General features: G+C 34.3%; 1 protein-coding gene across 7 annotated transcripts in view; it reads left to right on the top strand.

Annotated features, from left to right (window-relative positions):
• The window catches only part of ASXL3 (ASXL transcriptional regulator 3), a 178,013-nt gene that overhangs the window by 52,374 nt on the left and 106,757 nt on the right, over window positions 1-18,882 (top strand). For 5 of the 7 annotated variants that reach the window (XM_058438505.1, XM_058438506.1, XM_058438500.1 and 2 more), the window contains 2 exons: window positions 14,796-14,904; window positions 16,152-16,260. In XM_058438505.1, the coding sequence (XP_058294488.1) occupies window positions 14,827-14,904; window positions 16,152-16,260 (187 nt within the window). In that variant the 5' untranslated portion in view covers window positions 14,796-14,826. Of the gene's footprint in view, window positions 1-14,776; window positions 14,905-16,151; window positions 16,261-18,882 lie in introns of those variants that run through there. The other 2 variants (XM_058438503.1, XM_058438504.1) reach the window with 2 other exon arrangements.

The following is an 18,882-nucleotide window of genomic DNA, read 5'->3' as shown; positions in this document are numbered from 1 at the left end:
GATTAAATTCACTGCTCTTTCTAGTTATACTTCCTTTCCAAAGCCTCTTGTTTCCATAAGAGGACTCACTTTGAAATTAGTCCTTTTGTAAAGTTTGTTTTTACTTCATAATTCTATCTGCATTTTACATATATATATTTCACACCATCCTAAATAACTATGATGTTTGAATTTCACAAAACTTACAGTTTACTACAGAAACCTATGGCTTTTTTTTTCTAGAAAGCTATGTTTTAAAAAATATGTTTATATGGTAGCACTTCTAATCAAAATGGAAACCACCAGTGGACAAAATACCTTGAGAATATAGGTGGATAAAGAAGGAGGAGGAGAGAGGAGAAAGAAGCTAAATTAAATTGGCACTTGTGTTATGAATGCCAGTCTTAACACTAGTGGTTAGGTTAGTTATTTTTAGACATTTCCTTTATCAAACATTTAAAGGTAAAACTTTTCCCATAGCCAGCAAAACGCTGAGCTGAATTCTTTTGACATTCTGCTGATCAAGGAATTTCAGATGAGTAGTACCAGAATTTTCTGGAGAGAAAGGTACGGGAGGATGAAGCAAAAATTAGATAATGAACAAGGGAACTCTGCTGTTTTTCTTTCTGAACCATAGAAAACAATTACAAATGATAATTTTTTTCTTCAACATGTAATATGCTTTTCTTCAACATGTAATATGTGTTTTATGTTGAGAAAGATACAGACACAATCGAAAATGTAAATATGAAAAGTCATACCAATAGAAAAAAATTAGAAATATTTAAATGTAACATTTAAATCCACCTTGACAGGGAAATAACTTTTCACAGTTAGAAGCTGTAAAATAAACCACAAAGGAAAAAATGGAGATAATTGGCTACATAACACTTATATATCTGCATATGAAAAACAAAACATTAAGTCATAAACCATGGAGAAAATATTTTTAGTTAATATGCTAGAGGTATTATATAAAGAGATTATTAAAACAACAAGAAAAACCAATGACCCTCTAGCATCATGGTCAAAGGACATGAACAGCAGAGGAGCTCTAATGCATAAAACTAAGGAATAAACAAATATGTGGATAAGCATTCAGTCTTACCCTAAAACTTAAAGTATAATAATAAAAAAAAAATCCGAGTTAAAGCAACCCTTGAGAATTGTTTTTTTAGTTCACCTAATGAATTAATCAGTCTTTGCATCTCATTCTTGACTCCAAGTGATGCGTCTTGCTTATATACTGCTGGTGAGAATATAAACCAAAACAACACATTGAAAAGTCAGTTGGCATTATTCACAAAGGTCATTAAATAATCCATATCTCATGAATTAATAATGCCACTCTACAAACCTAATATAAAGTATTCTTGATTATAAGAAAGGAATATAATATGCATTAAGATATTCATATCAGTGCTATTTTAATTGTAATTAAAGGACAATTTAAATGTTCGCTGCTGCTATCAGTGACTCTCAAACTTGGTTGCACATTTGAATCATTTGGAATGATTTAAGAAAACACTGACGCCTCAGCCCCATCCAGATATTTTTACTTAATAAGTGTGAAGTTGGCCCTGACATTTGCATTTTTTAAATTTCCCTAAAATTCGAATATATAGCCAGGTTGAAGACCACTAACTTGAAACAAGTTTACAGAATATTTTAAACCATTTGATGTGATATTTTTGATAGTTTTGTGGTAGTATGTAAAATGATATAAATATTGTTATTCAGCATTTAAATAAATTATAACTTTAAGATGGAAAGAATTAGGCTGGAAGAAAGCTTACAAAGTGCTTAGAGTTATGTTCAGGAGTTGGTATTTTGAGTGATTTTTCTCATCTTTTCTTCAATTTGCATTTAGTAATGTTCTTGTATTACAAAGAAAAAACTGTATTTAAAGGAATAGTTCCTTCTGGCCAGATATCCTAGATAGCTTCCTACTTACAGGTTATTTCTACCTATGAGTAGAGAGATTTATTCTGGCTTATAAAACAATTATATGCTGATGCTAGGGTATATATCATATTATAATAAAATTCTTATAGGATTTTTTTCCTTTCTTTGATCTTAGTAATATTTTCTCATATAGTTTTCTGAAGTTTGGAATATAATGAACTCACATCAGTCATTTTTCTCTTACTACTCTACAACCATGTCAATCACTTGTCACCATTTTCTAAATACTGTCTGTATACTGGTAGCTGCCCCGATGTTTATCCTGAACACCACCATTAACTCTCTGATGCATGTACATATCTGAATTTTGGATACATACTTTTAAATCACTGAGTCCGGAACTAAATTCATCATATTGTCAAACTAATCTCTTCTGTATTGTCCATCTTAATTATACCACCATTCTTCTCTAGTTCCCAGTCCTAAACTCCTTCTTCTCCTTTATCTCACACATTTTGTCAGTGTCATTGTCCAAAAAACAACAAGAAAAAACCAGCCTACTGTTTTGTTTTGTTTTTTGTCTTTGCATGTATTTCTTAACTCTCTCCACATTGCTGCCTACCATTAGTTCTCTGGCGAAGCTTGCTCTATCTTCCCTGCAGGCCAGTCCTGCAGGCTTCTAACTGGTCTGCCTTCTAGGTGTATCTCAGCTTAAATCTATCTTTGGTGCTAATAAATGGACAAGAGCACTTTCCTTGTTAAAGTCCTCTGTGGCTCTCTATCATCTCTTGCATGAAGTATAAGCTCCTTGCCATGGCATTTAAACTGTGGAACTAAATGTCATGCGCCATGAAGTGGTGTGGACCTTCCCTCTGGAATCTGATTCCTATCCTATTCGCTATTCTACTCCTTGCTCTGGAATCATGTTCCTGCACACCACATTCAGTTCTGTCCATTTGTGCTTCCCTTATGCTGCTCCTCCCACGTGATGTGGCCTCTTCATCTCCACCCCTCGAGTGAATTAGCAAAAATTTAAAGATTGATACTATCCATCATTAACTAGTTACTCTCATTAGAAGGTAATTTGGAAGTAGCTATTAAAATTCACAAAGCACACTTCCAACTGGAAATACAATCTTTATTGTAGGAAGATAGTTGTACATAAACAAAGAGAACACTATGTAAAACTCTTTATTGTAGCACTTTTTTCATGGATGAAATTAAATGCAAATTAAGTGTTCTGTAATAAGGAAATACTTAAACGAATTATGATACAGTACATATATTTTATAGACTCTTAACATTACATGAATATTAAAAAATTCAAAATCTTATAATTAAACTAATTTGCATTTTTGATATGTTACTTTTTGGTAATGTCAAGTTACATTAATGCCTTATACATCTTTTCAATTTTCCGCTATTTGTAAGCAGAATATACACTTGTAAAAAAATTCATGCATGGTGCGGTGGCTCATGCCTGTAATCCCAGCACTTTGAGAGGCCAAGGGGGTTGGATCATGACGTCGGGAGATTGAGACCATCCTGGCCAACATGGCAAAACCCCGTCTCTACTAAAATACAAAAAAAAAAATTAGCTGAGTGTGATGGCGCGTGCCTGTAGTCCTGGCTACTAGGGAGGCTGAGGCAGGGGAATCACTTGAACCCGGGAGGCGGAGGTTGCAGTGAGCCAAGATCAGGCCACTGCATTCCAGCCTAGCGAGACAGCAAGACTCCATCTCAAAAAAATTTGTAATCCCAGCACTTTGGGAGGCCGAGGCGGGCGGATCACGAGGTCAGGAGATCGAGACCATGGTGAAACTCCGTCTCTACTAAAAATACAAAAAAATTAGCTGGGCGTGGTGGCGGGCGCCTGTAGTCCCAGCTACTCGGAGAGGCTGAGGCAGGAGAATGGCGTGAACCCGGGAGGCGGAGCTTGCAGTGAGCCGAGATTGCGCCACTGCACTCCAGCCTGGGCGACAGAGCGAGACTCCGTCTCAAAAAAAAAAAAAAAAAAAAAAAATCAAGTAACAATTAATAAAGTAAAATGTTAAGGCATTAAAAATTCTGTAGAATATTAAGAGCAAAAAATGTTTTCATTTGTATTGAAAATAAATGTAAAAATCTAAACCATAAAGTTTGAATATATGCATATATATGAATGTAAATACAAAAAGATCTGGAAGAAATCATGGTTGACCTTTAATAGTTATTCTTTCTGAGGCAGTGGATGGGATTGAGGGGAGTTGAGGAGGACTTTTAACTGGGTATAATGATGTACTTTTGCACTTTCCATGTAATTATATTTGCTTGCATGAAAACATTAATTGAATCAAGGAAAGAATCTGATAGAATTAGAGAAAAGTCACATTGTGAGGAAGAAAATAATAAACAATTTTTTTCTGCTTTGAAAATACAGCAGAGTACCCACGTTCCAATAAACAGCTGGAATTAACAGTTGTGGACGTGGCATAGTTGCTTCATTTTTTTTAAATAAAGTCTAACAGAAAAAGCTGAAGTTGCTTTGATTTCCTCTTCTTTCTCCTCAGAAGCAATGATGTCACAGATTTGTTGGGTATTGTCGTAGTTCAGAATTTATACTTTTATTATGAATCTATAGGGGAAATATATCTAAATCTATAGCTATAACCTATTGAACATTTAAGTTATTTACCGTTTATTTTTCCTATAACAATAATGTCTTTTTGTGGAAGTATGTGTTTTTCTAGGGTCTGTACCAAAAAGTGGATTGCTGATCTGTAGAGCATGCACAGTTGTTTAAAAAACTGGATCTTGCCAAATGCCTTTCCAAATTGATTATATCAGTTTATGCTCTCACTGGAGTATTTAATATTTCCCATTTCTGGATGTCCTCAGCCAACACATGGGATTGTCAGGCTTGAAATTTTGTTTTCTGTAAATGGTAAAATGTTAGCTTATCAACAAGCCCCTGAATGTGTTCTGAGCACTCAAACCTGGCAAGGCACTATGAGGTGAACACCAAGAATCTTTATTAAAGTCAGGGTCCTCAAGGAGCTAGTTGCCATCAAGTAGTGTGGTGGTAGACTGCACAGAACTAAATGCTACAATAATAGCATAGGCTGTAATGCCTTTGGAAGTGCAGAGAACATCATTGTGGACTGCAGAGGTGATTAGTAGCTTTTAGGAGGTGAAGGTGAAGGGATCTTGACAAATGAGTAGGAAGAGAGGAGAGCAGTGGGCATTGAGGAAGAGAGAAACATGCTGAGAGGCAGCCTGATTGGAATGGACTTTAGAAAGCTAATAGTCAAACTATTACTAATTGCCCTTAAAACCTTAACCAGAAATGGATTAATAGAACCTCAAAACACATGTATTTTAAACTCACTATTTTATGGCTAAGTAAATGAGGCCTAGAAAAATAGTCAGCTTGTACAAGTCATATAAGCTCTCTCTTTGGCATCCAAAATAAAACTAGTTAGAGACTTATTGGCTTATTTAACTTGGACATTCATCAGGTTGATCTTCAGCGTGACCAGGCGATGCAGGAGTTCCCATGATCTTTTCTCCCCTTTTCTTTCCATGCTTTACTCTGCTTTCCTCTGGTTAGCTTTATTCCCTGCAGGCCCTGGTCTTGTGGAGGCAGAGATAGGCACCAGCTATTCTCTTTTGTGTCTTTATAGCTAATGTTATTACTGAAAGATAATTTATACTCTTTCCTTTTATTTCTGTATTTGTTTTTGAAAAGATACTCAAAATTCCACCAGCTTACCAATTTCTGTGACCAAGTAGATAGTTTAATCTGGCTAGCCTTACTGGTGGGGAAATCAATCCTGTTTTATCGATGCATACACTGGAATCACATTGTTATGAAAGGGAGAGTCCCTAAAAGAAAAGAATGCAGGGTGTGCAAATATAAGATGGCCACTGCAGCGTTTTGGTATATAGAGTCCTTCACAGACATGATTGCAGCCATGAATTTAAAAAGAATTTTGGTGATGTTCATTGCATGTGTTTTATGTCTACACATCCATGATGGTAACAGCTTTTATTTTAGTGATTAAATGTATTTCAGCAAACAACTTTTGAGTACATTGGTATTGCTTGTTAGGCAATATAAAAATAAATATGTCTATCTCCTGTGAAATTTCCAAACTTGTTGGAAGTAGTAAGGGCAGGCAAGTTAAAGGTGTAAACAATTTTCAAAGAAAATAAACCATGAGAGATATGCAAAGTATTGTGATTGTTCTAAAGGAATGGGGATATCCTAGGTCGTAACAGGCTTCCCCATATGGATGGTAGCCAGAGCAGACATGGGAAACCATAGAAGCTTGGTGATTTACTGAGTTGGACTGGATTATAGGAGAGTGGTCTGAGAGTTGGAGAAGATGAAGATGAGGTAGATGCCAACTGTGTTGTAGATGACCCTAATGCTGGCCTGAGGACTTTGTGCCTCCTTCGGTGGGCAGTGAAAACCACTCATTCAACAACAACAACAACAACAACAGTGAATGGCATGGCTAAGAAGCAGTCTGAGCAGTGTTTCTGTTGTCATTGTTTTTAAATAAGAAAATTATCTGGCACCAATGCGTAGGATGAATTGGACCTGGGAGTTGAAGTAGGGAGACCAGTTAGAGATTATAGAATTGTCTTGTGAATGAGGTAAAGATTTTTTGAAATAGAATGTAATGAAGTAAAAATGTAAGGTTTCAGGTGAACGTAGTTGGGGCTTTGTGCTGCATCAGTCATGGGTACTGGAGGAGGAAGATTATGCCCACGGTTGAGTGAGGCTAGTGGGGATCAGGAGGAAGATCTGCTCTGAGGAGAAGCGTTTCATGTCGGATGTGGCATCTGTTGGATAATATAATGCAGGTTGAGTTTCCCTTATTCAGAATGTTTGGGACCAGAAGTGTCTTGGATTTTGGATTTTTTTTTTAATTTTTGAATATTTGTGTTATACCAGTTGAGCATCCCAAATCTAAAAATTTGAAATCCTAAAAGGTCCCATGAGTGTTTCCTTTGAGCATCATGTCGGTGCTCAAAAAGTTTCAGATTCTGGAGCATTTCAAATTTTCAGATTTGGGCTACTCAACCTGTATTGCAAATACATAGTATTTTTAAGTACATAGAGATACTGTTTGTAAATTTTCAATGCTATTTACACTTCCTGGATGTGTTTTTCAATTTTATAAATTTATAGAGGGAAAATAATCATCACACTGTATTTTTCAGAGAAAAAGAGAGCTTTTGCACATTTTTGAAGTAATCTTTTAACATTTGCTTAATAAAATTAAACATTCCTGGGAGTGCTGACTGCTAGGTGTTTTATTCCTAGTTATGCTAATCATATAAATATAGTATAACATTTCTCTAAGTATATTTTTTGGCATGCCATGATAGGAGTTGTTGCTAAATATTATGGTGGAGAGGATTCTTTCATTATATATGATCAGGAAACACAGAGTTAAACAGGATTTTTCAGAGACTTCAATAATACATATTAATGTATTTGGTGAGTGTGCAAAAGGAGAATGCAACATACATTTCTCAAACACATTTGAGAATGTTTTTGAGCAACACTTGGGACAGATATCCCACAGAACAGATTCTGGAAATGGTGGGGTATTGACCATTGCTGATATGATGGGAGAGAATGAGTAGCTACAGGTTGAATATAGAAATTTACATTTTAGTATGAAACTAACTCATACCAGATATAATTACAGTGTCTGTTCTTTTAATATATAAAATTTACTATTTTATTTTGTAAGATACAGTTTTTGACCTAATTGGAAATAATTTTTTTGAGCTTGCAGGGGTGGGGAAATAGGATAAAAGTCCTGAAGAGCCACCTATGGCCATGGGTTGACTGCCTCTGCATAGGAGTCAATGACATGATATATTTGTACATGATCACATCTCAGTCATCTTGGAATAAACTAAGGATAACATTTAAATTCCAAATGGTTTTCTCTTGTTTGCAACATGCCTCAAGGCTACCTGAGTCCCCTGTCACTTCATATGTATTCAGAAAATTTAGTTCAGCTCAGCCTACATTTCTATTACGTGCAAAACACTGTTGGAGTACAAGTTTATTTCAAGATTAGCTTGACATACATACATAGCGTGCTCAATAAATGTTTGTTCAATGAAAGGATTGTGTTTTTTCTTAATGATCCAGTTTAATAAAGAGGCATCTCAATTATGGATCTGAATTCTCTACCACACATATATGTATATATGTGCATGTGTATAGTATATATATATATCTTATGTGTATATGTCTCTTATTTATGATATATATATATCAAATACACAAATATATATATTTGTAGAGATAGGGTCTCACTGTGTTGCCCAGACTAGTCTCGAATTCCTGATCTCAAGCCATTCTTTTGCCTCTGCCGCACAAAATGTTGGGATTACGGGCATCAGCCACCATGCCTGGCCTCTATCATATTTTCTTTAAGTTTCTTCTTCCTTTGTTTTCATTGGTGACATTACCAGAGGAAGATAACCAACAATGTCATCTTCTGCAGCCTAGTTCTTTATATTTGAAATCTACTCTGGGGAAGTCAGAATTGAGAATGAAGCAGGTCACCGTATTTAGCAGCATCTGGCTTTAAAAGTGTATTTCCTTGAAGTGCTAAATATTTGCTTAAGTGTTCAAGTTAGATTAAACAGAGGAGGCAGTTCTATGGAGAGAGAATGTGAGATAGTGGAAAGAGCACAGGCTTTGGAATCAGATTAGAATTTAGATTTCAGCTGTATCACTTAGTTGTTATCTGACTTCAGTAAGATTCCTCATCTCTGAATCTCAGTCATGTCTGTAAAACTGGGAATCATGCTTACATTTTGGAGTGGCCATGAGGCATATAGATAATAGTCGTGAAAGCCCAGGCACATTATAGATGCTCAATAAATGGTAGCTATAGTAATAGATGTGTTGCTATCATTCTTCTCCCCGTCCCCTTACTATGTTATCAGTTATTTTTAATACTATCCACATGTGAGAGACTATGGACGAGCTGTGTGCACATGCCCATGTCTTCACTTATTTTTGATACTGAGATGAAAATGAAATTAGAAATTAAAATCTTTTTAAAAATTAAAATACTACCTGAGCCAATTCTTTAAGCAAGCTGTGAAATATTAATTTCTTTCCATTTATCATTCTTTTTACATTTAGATGTTGCTTACTATGGTTAGTAGTAGCAGTATTAATAAAATAAGTCACAATTTTTGAACACTTACCACGTACCAGACACAGTTCTAAGTGCTTTATATGTTTTAACGCATTTAGTCTTCGGATTAGTTCTCTAGGACATAGTGAGTTTTATTATCCACATTTTAGAGTCGAGGGACCTGTGACCTAGAGAAGTGAAGTCCAACATGACACAGCTCCTAAATGGTCCCGACCTTGTTGAACTCAGGCTGACTGGCTCCAGAGCCCACAGTCTTCCTCGTTGTTCGCCACCACCTTCCCCAGCATAGGGATGGTAATATAGCATGTCATGACATGTGTAATTGTAGAGGAACAATTATCAGTGTCTAGGTGTATATGTGGCATGTTCTTTACTAGATGTCTATAATTAAAGATAACCACCTCACCTCCTATTTTAGTTGAGGGTCTTCGAAAATTATGATACAGATCATATATTTTGGTTTATACTTATATAGGGCTATTTCTTAATTTCCCTGTAGATCCTGTTTTAAAATAATACTAAGCAAACTTTTGTCCCTGTATTAATGTTTTGGAATTTTTGATTCCTAAAACAATAGGTCCATTTAGTGAGTGTGGCTGTATGAATCGCTATAGTCTATCTAATGATATCTTTTTAAGAGTTCTAAATTCAAATGTCTGTCTCTACTTGTTGTACAAACAGAGATACACATCGAGGTCTGGAGTTCGAAGTTCTTTCTCTAAATTTAAGAATTAAAGTGTACAACATATATTATTTGATAACTGTCTTTTGTCTTAATCGCTCCTGATAAAAAGAGTACCAATACTGCATTTTAACATTACTTTAGAGACACATTGCATATCAAAAACCACATATCCTCACATAGAAAATCACAAAATATCTTCCTTTGAAATGTGACCCGTCTCTTATTTGATGGATTATTTCCATTTATGTTTATATTTTCTAAATCTTTCTTATTCCTCTTATGTTAGTACACAATAAAAGCTTTCACTAGTGATTGTAGAGAGACCATGAAGTCTGGGACACTGTTTCTTCACTATCAAATTTGAGGCTTAATATAGATCATTTTTTATTGGAATTATTCAGATAACTTATATAACTATACACATATATTACATACATATATATATCATTCAGATAACATATATAAAGGACTCTAAATTTTAAGATTTTATTTTCAGTCATTTTAGAGAGTTTCTTATTGACAGTAATATTTCCCAAGAGTAATAAGTTCATTTGGCCTTGGTTTTTCTAGGGTAGTTTGTAATCATCTAGGTTACTGAGTTGTCAATTGATGTACACTGGGTTACTATGTGTGTTTAGGAGCCATCCTCATTCTTCTCCACTAGTAGGGACATGCCCATTAAATACATAAATCTAAGGTTGCATTATTAATTTTTTAACATCTAAAAATCATTTTTGTGAAGTATATACAGAGTTTAGTCCACAAATTCTAAACAATTTTCACAAAGTGAACACAGATACTGTATCAAGAATTAAAATATTACCTGCACCCGAGACCCACCTAACTTACTCTTAAAATATATTCTTTATGTTTTCTCAAAGCTAACATTTGAAATGCTTGAAAGAAGCAATTATTAATTTTTTTGAAAGAATGAGCATATAATTGTTTATATTAATAGCACTTAGCACAGTAACTAATTATGATGTTTAATAACTGCTTGAATTTGTTGAGTTTTTATGTTTTTGTTGTATAGAATTAATTTTTTTACATTCCCATATTTAGAAAATGAGGCTAAAAGAAATGTTAGCAGGAAATAGATTACATCTGAAATTTTTATTAAGACATAACATTAATATAATAAAATAGTTTAATATTTGTATAACTTAAATATTATAAATCATTATGTTATATATAAAGGAATAGTGGCTCACAATTATATTTTCTTTGTCATGCCTGCAAATATTCTTCCAATTGCATTCCCCGGGTATTCTGTCTGGTTTTTAAAAGTATTTAATAGATAGGCCTTTCATTCCTTTCACTAAGTATTCACTATTGGTAAAATTGTGTGTGTTCCATCAGCAATTTGATAATATAAAGCAATAGTTTTTCTGTATTTGACACAGCACTGGGGCTCTGTAAAGCATCTCTAGGGGTTCTTTGATGTCTAGACAGTTTAAATTATGCCTGCTCCCTTGCCTCCAGATTCCACCCCTGTTCTGCTTCAGGGGTTGTGGGAAATGAAAACAAACCAGAAGGGTCCACAGCCTTACAGTCCAGGGGGAAAAACAAACAAGTAGAATAAGCTATATATCTACCCTGGCAGGTGTATAGGAAAGGGCCCAACTGTAGGGGATTGGAGAAAGAAAAGAATTGGGGACAAATATTGTCCTGCTTATTTATTTCTAGTTATATTTATTATGTAGAAATACATGAGCTTTGTGAACAAAATGAAAACATCATAGAAGTATTAGGGAAAAAAATCAAAGCCACCTTTTAGCCCAGTGCCCCAGTTTTTTCTTCCCAGCCTCCCCATAGGCAGCCAAATTTGGCTTTGGTGGGTTTCCTGTGCATTGTCCTATTTGTTGAAATGGTAAGATGAAGAATTGTGTTTTAAGTTGGAAAACTAACTTTGTTTTCTTCCTTTCTTTTTGTTTTCCTTCTATAAATCGGGATATCGTGGTTTTTCCAATTCATCTTGTTAGAAAGTAAGTAAATTTGAAATTTCAGAGACTTTTAAATTAAAACTTGGATGTTTTATTATTTCATATACACACACATATAGTTACAGGATTTCAAACTTCTAAATTCCGACTGAGGTGATGAGCTTTTGCATTAACTGTGAAGAAAATTTTATTGAATAAATTAAAAATAAGAACCATTACATAGAAGGCAATCAATTCTATCTAAGAGTACAGACTTTTAAAGCATGTACATCTGCCTCATTTTTTATTCACAGTTAATCATTATGTTTAAGATATATATATGTGTATATACAATACATAGTATACATGCCAATTCTATTTTTTCTGAATATAAAAATAATAAAATTACATAAGACTTCTATTTATTTCTATTCAATAGCAATTAAGATATTTCTGCAGAAAATGTAGTCTAAATTTTCTGTAGTTTATGAAATTGATGAGGATAACAGCAATAAGGAAATGGTGTGAAATGTTTTTGAAATACAATTTCTTGTGTATATTTTACATTGGATGAATCAGTTACCTTTTAATAAGCATTTAGCTCTTTTGATGCCTATTTTTCATTGTTTTTTTTAAAAAATGGACCAGAATAACTAGTTTTTCCTCCATAAAGGAATGAAACTTGTGTGTTTAAAACTAAGTGACTAATCAGTGAGTGATTTTAGTTGTAAAATTTGCATTTGGTTGCAAATTATTTTCTAATGCAAATGTTGTATAGTTTTGAAATAAAAAGTTTCTTTTGGGAAAGATTTATAGAAATTGCAATCGTTATTGAGACTTTGGAGATGTTGTGATTGTGAATTACATATTTTAAAATTTTTCCATAGTAAATCTTGTGTTTATTGAGTTACTAAACAGTATAATTTAATAATATATTCATGCTTAGTAGAGCTTATTATTTGTAGAAAACTGGGTGCTTATCACATATGTTTGCAGCAAGCACAGCATTAAATTGCTATTTAATAGCCAATTTATCTTCTACAATTATCTTTAGCTTGCTATACCTTAGAAAGGAAATGTAAATTATAGTAATGTTACATTTGTTTAGTACTTAGTCGTTGCCTTTAAATCTGTATTATTATTTAACGTGCTGAATCTGAGTTCTTGGAATCATGTGCATTAGGGCCTTAGGAATAAAGAGAAGAAACAGCATTGTGAGGTTTTATATTAGGTGAACAATTTTATTAAGTTATATTTTTAAAATTCTACATTGTGTCATTTTTATGTATTGGATTCTATTTTACTTGTCGTGTTAACATCTTCTTGCCAAGTCCCTACGGAAAGTCTGTATTTCTGACAGTTCTACTAAATTAAAACTCCAAAAATCTGGCATAATCATTCTTAGCTTCAAATTTTCTATGCTTTTGTCTGAAGACTATAATGTAAAAATATGTATTTGCAATGTTCAGTATAACATGTATTGCATAATTTATTTGGAATTTATTCATGGAAAGACATTTCTGGGGAGATGAATATATTTTACTTTATAGGTATGCCTGGGCCCACTCTAAATACGGGAAAAATCTTTTGTGAGAGAAAATAATGAAATGAGGTCTGCAAACCTGTAGGAGCTTCATGTGGAACGATATTACCTAAACACAACATTATTTCCATGTGTACTTTAATGTTACAACTGCATTGTTCTGTGACCAAATTTATATTAAGATTCTTGTTTCCTGTCAAATTCAATGGAGTCATATTTATATGTTGGCACAGAGAAGCTGCTTCCTAAAATAATTGTCTTTGTAGGATGATAATACTTATAAATCCTTATGACTATGATGTATATATATGCTGCCTTGCTATTAAGTGTGTTCTGGCAATTCAGCATATTTGACTTTTCCATTTTACTGGTGAGTTTTCATTATAAGTAAGAGATTTGATAGTCTTGATCTTTAGAAAACTTTTAATTAGGAGCACAAATTATGTTTTTATCCTCAAAATTTAAAGTTAGAATTCTGAACTTATGAATTCGAAGTTTGAAAGCTTCATATCCTAAAGGCTGTATTGTCTCAGAATGTGAATTAAATACCCATAATTCCTAAGAAGCATGTGAGTGTAGTGGGGGTAGGGCTTTTAACTAAAATTGGTTTGACCAGATATTGATATTTTGGCATATTAGGAAGTAAAATGTATATGGATGTATAATTTTAAAAGGCAGTAATTGTAGCTCTAAATTTTAGCTTCTAAATATTAGTTTGCAATCAAAACACAAAATTTGTTCTAAAATCTACTCCAGGAAATATATACGTACTTTATATTTTATAAACATCATTCAAGTATATGAACTCATTCTAATAATGTTTATACATATGTACTTTGATATTTTAAATGTTAGTTTAATGCTGTTTGATTTCTTTAAAAAGTGATCTTACATTCCAATCACTTGCATGTTTACTACAGAATTCTGTTAGCTGGACAGAATTTCCCAACACATATGTCTTTGACATATCTAACTGAGAAAAGGATGTCATTGTAGAGGCTGTATCAGAGATAGAAACACATATGTACATTCTTATTTTGCCATGCGAGAAGTGCAGTCCTGTGAGTAACTTAAATACTTATAATTTCAAATCAGTTCTTCCCTGGTTTATTATTCTTTTGTTGCATTTAAACCTATGGGATGGAGCTGCTCTTGAACTTGGTGGGTTTTTTTTTTTTTTTGATCATTCAAGTGCAACCATCAAGTTGTCTGTAATATTTAAAAGCTAAGGCTTCATGGTGTTATTTGTAAAATAATACCACATAAGTATTTGGGCTTTGGTTTCTGTAAAATACAGTGTTGGTTACTCTATGAATAAAAGCATAATTTCAATTCAAGAGACTTTTGCCTGAAGCCTTATAAGACAGATGCATCTGATTAACTTTGGTGAAACTGGACTGGCCCTTTATTGTAATGTAGATGTTTTCAGGGTTGAGAGGGTATTTTTAAAAGGATTGCAAAGAGGTCTTTTTTTTTTTTTTTTTTTTTTGAGAGAGAGCGAGCGAGACTCAGAGAACAGTTTTGCAATAGAAGCTGTACCTCAGACTGCTTCATTTTTGCACACTTTTATTTTCTAGTGGAACCTCTCCATTAGCCTGTCTGAATGCAATGCTTCACACTAACACTCGAATAGGGGATGGAACATTCTTCAAAATCCCTGGCAAGTCAGGCCTCTATGCTCTCAAAGTAAGTTGCATTGTTCTGCATATTGTTATTACTATTATCATGCATTTTTTCAGACATGTGAAGGTAAACAAAATTAGATTTGAAGAGTAGAAGAACGACTCGTGTGCCTTTTAAATGTTTACAGATGTCTTAAAAATGATTTCATATTAAGAATAAACAATGACATTTTTCTTTAAGGAAAGCATATCTGTGGTTTCACTCCATGACATATGGTAATGGAGAATAGTTGTAGCTTCCTTAAAATTCTTGATTCCTTAAAATTTATGGGGAGGAGTGTCATGGGTCACTGGCCAGGAGTTTAAGATGATCAGAGTTACCATGAACTCTTCGACTTAATGACCATCAGTTGATATACAGGCTTCACACCTGTATGCCCTTGTCTTTTATAAAAATAAGACATTTATTCATTCTGCTTGAAAACATTGAATTAAATCTAGTATTCAATTTTAAAACAAATGGTGATCTCAAGGAAGTTTTACTAATGCACACTTGTATGAGAAGAAGAGAGAAATAAAAGCTTCAGATAACTGAGTCTGAATTATTTTAGTATAATTATTTTAAAGGCATTCCCATTTTTATCTAGGGGAAATGCCACCTGAAATGCAAAATTCCAGAAGACAAAAGCTTATAATCTACAAATGGTTGTGTAACTTGGAATAAGTAAATTCATTTTGTTATTTCTTAGAAATTAAAAAGAAGTCTCTGCTTTAATAAGTCGTGGATTATATTTAAAGTTCATTAACTACATATAAGTTTTTTTTTTTTTAATGTCAAAAGTTAGACAACAAAGCAGGGATTCTTCTTTAGCTACTAAGCATCAGGCTGTGGTCTACTGTGTGTGTTTCAGAAAATAACACAGGTTAATCAGAAAGACTTGTAATTTTTCCATTGCTTTTTGTAGCAAGTTGGGTATTTAAGTAACTGATTAAAATTCTGAGTTGGTAAGCCATTTCTTTACATGAGGAAAAATGTAGAATTGAAAAAAAATGGAAACAACATATGTCAAAAGGAAACTTTTTTTGGGTATAGATTTTAGAAGTTTATCCAAAAAAAATCAACACTAGCAATGGGCTTTACCCAGTTTTTTTTTTTTTAACTGAAGAATGATTTTACATTAAAAAGTAAATCATTATTGAAATGTTAAGTCACAAATAACTGATCATACTGTAGGATTCTGCAAGTATTTTGAATGTTTTTAGTTGCTAATACATCTTCTCCATAAATCATCACTTTTCAAAATAATATAGAAAGAGGAGTCGTCATGCCCAGCAGATGGCACGTTGGATTTAGTCTGTGAATCTGAATTGGATGGTACAGATATGGCCGAGGCAAATGCCCATGGAGAAGAAAATGGAGGTAAGTGTGATGAATTCCAAAATATAATCCCTTGTTCTCTTAAAAGTTATATAGAATGCCAGTGATTCATTAATTGAATTTCCCACCATTATCAATACAGTTTTCTTCTAAATTTTTACCCGAGATTTATTATCAAGGTGTTTTGATTCAAAAATGATGAAATCTAAAAGAACTATATAGTTCTTTGCTTTTGTTGTTTTTAAACAGTAAATATTTCCCTGAATAATTTTCTTAAATACTTCTTTAAGTATCAATATATTTCTCCTGCAAAGTGAGAGGGTTACTGGGGGCATCTAGTGGTTTCATTCCTATGGGAGGATTGAGAATGCTAATGTTTTATTTCTGATTTTACTGATTTTTCCTGTAATCACAAGTAGTTTTATAACAGCTTTGTTCCTTGGTTTGTCTTTTGCAAATGAAGCTCAGTGTTATCATTCCTCACAGAGAAAAGAGGGCCAAATAAGATATTTTCTTGTTAGACACTTTTGAGAAGTGAGTGACCCTTCCAGAATTTTAAGGGGGGGGGGGGGGGGGGCATTTTTCACCTCTGAATTTTATCCTCTGAATTTTATAGTGAACTTATTTTTGTCTTCTTCAAGACAATTATATTGTGATTCTTTTGGTGTATGTAATTCTGCGCTGCAATTTTGGCAAATCTTTGTCCCACAATAGCTGCAGTGCTTTCTTCTACTCTACCCACTGGTTCCACAAAGGGACCCAGATCATGATTTGAGAGAAAACTGTGTAATTAAAGTCTCTGTCAGTAGACTCATAGGAATCAGTAAATTACCTTTAAACAAACAAACCTTAAAGATGTTTGCAGAAATATTGTATTTCAGTAATAACCCAAAGTCATTCATTTTATTAATGGCCATGGAGTCCCTTTGTTTGTCCTCTGCATGCTCACTGAATGCTCTCTTTAGACTTGTGTGCTGATAGACCCTGTAAGACTGATACTGCTTCCGTTCCTCTCTGATCTGTAGCAAAGGTTGTGAATTTAATATAGGAAAAACACAGTTTATTGTCCTAAGGAAATTACAAGAATGGCTGCAGACTGCTTTATGGATGTTTTACTTTTCATATGACTTGTTGTCCCTATTCCCAGGCTTTTTGAGCATCCCCCCAATTGTTGTGGTAATGGTGTGAACCCCGGCTTGTCTTTGTGATTAGAGAGGGGAAAAGGCAGAGAATCACAGTAATTTCTGGCTTTCTAAAAGGGGAGGTGAGTGGGGCATACTTTTCCCTTTTAGGAGGGTGAAGGAGAATCTTAACTGCAGTTGCTCCTAGTGTGGCGCTCTTGCCTGGGTGAGTGCTCATGTGCTCTCCCAACATATATACTGAGCTTCTTTCATGTGCCAAGTACTATTCTTGACATTGCAGTTACAGCAGTGAAAAACAAAAGCAAATCTCTCATGAAGCTTATTTTCTTTGAGAGACAGAAAATCAGCAAAATAAATATCTAAAATGTATAGGTTATTCAGTGGTGACAAGTGATATGGGGCAAAATAAATAAGGAAGTGGGGGAGTAGGGGAGAGGGTTACATTTAGAAAAGACCTGAGGATCATGAGAAAACAGGCATTCAGGGGAGAGAACTCCAGGTAGAGGGAACAGCAGTTAGAAAGGCATTGAGGCAGGAGAGTGCCTGGAATATTCCAGAGATAGGAAGAGGCTGGTGTGGCTGTGAAGCCAAAGTGAACAAGGGAGAGTATGGTAAGAAACAAAGCCAGGGAAATTATGGGGGCCAGGTTATATAGTGCCTTGATGCTGGCTTTTGTTTTGAGTGAGATATTAAGCCATTGTAGAGTTTGGAGCTAGAAAGGCAATGGTCACATGTAGGTTTTAGCAGGATCACTAACTACGAAAAAGACAGGAGAACAAGGAAAAAAGCAGGGAGACCCATTAGAAAGGTATTGTCATAATCTAGGGGAGAGGAGTTGTTGATTTGAAGGAAAGTACTAGCAGTGGATGGGATGAAAAGTGATTGGATTCTGGTAGATCCAACAGAAGCTGCTGGCAGATAAATGTGAGTGTGAAACAGAGAAAGGAGTTGGGGATAACTCCAGAGTTTGAGTATGTGAGCAAGTTGAACAATAGCGTTGTCCTTAGTTTAGATGGAAGAATCTTCAAGGGAAGCAGTTAAGGGGAGGGGCGTTGTTGATCAGGAGCTCAGTTCTGGACATGAGATTCTTTTTCAATATCTAGGAGGATGTGTTAAATAACTGATTTTATCTCTCTGAAAATTATGGGAAAGATCCTTCTTGGAGATACTGATTTGGAAGTGGCCAGTTTATAGATGGTAGTTAAAGACAGGAAACTGGATGACATTACCAAGGAACTGAAGGTAAATAAAAAAGAAAAAAGACCCAAAGACTGAGCTCAGGGGCACTTGAATTTTAAGAGCTTAGAGAGAGTGTAGAAAACAGTGAGACTGAAGGTAAATGGACATGGTAAGATTTTCTGTCCTGGAAACCAGATGAAGAAAGTATTTTTGAGGGTGAAGCGACTCAAATGTGTCAATGCTTTTGATAATGTGAATTCATGATGAAGATTAGGAAATTACCACTGGATTTACCTTTATGAGTGTATTGATGAATTTGGCAATGGTAAGTTTTGTGGAATGG

Source organism: Hylobates moloch, unplaced genomic scaffold, assembly GCF_009828535.3.
Source record: "Hylobates moloch isolate HMO894 unplaced genomic scaffold, HMol_V3 SCAFFOLD_5, whole genome shotgun sequence".
Lineage (NCBI taxonomy): Eukaryota > Metazoa > Chordata > Mammalia > Primates > Hylobatidae > Hylobates > Hylobates moloch.
This window is presented reverse-complemented; position numbering and strand designations above follow the sequence as displayed.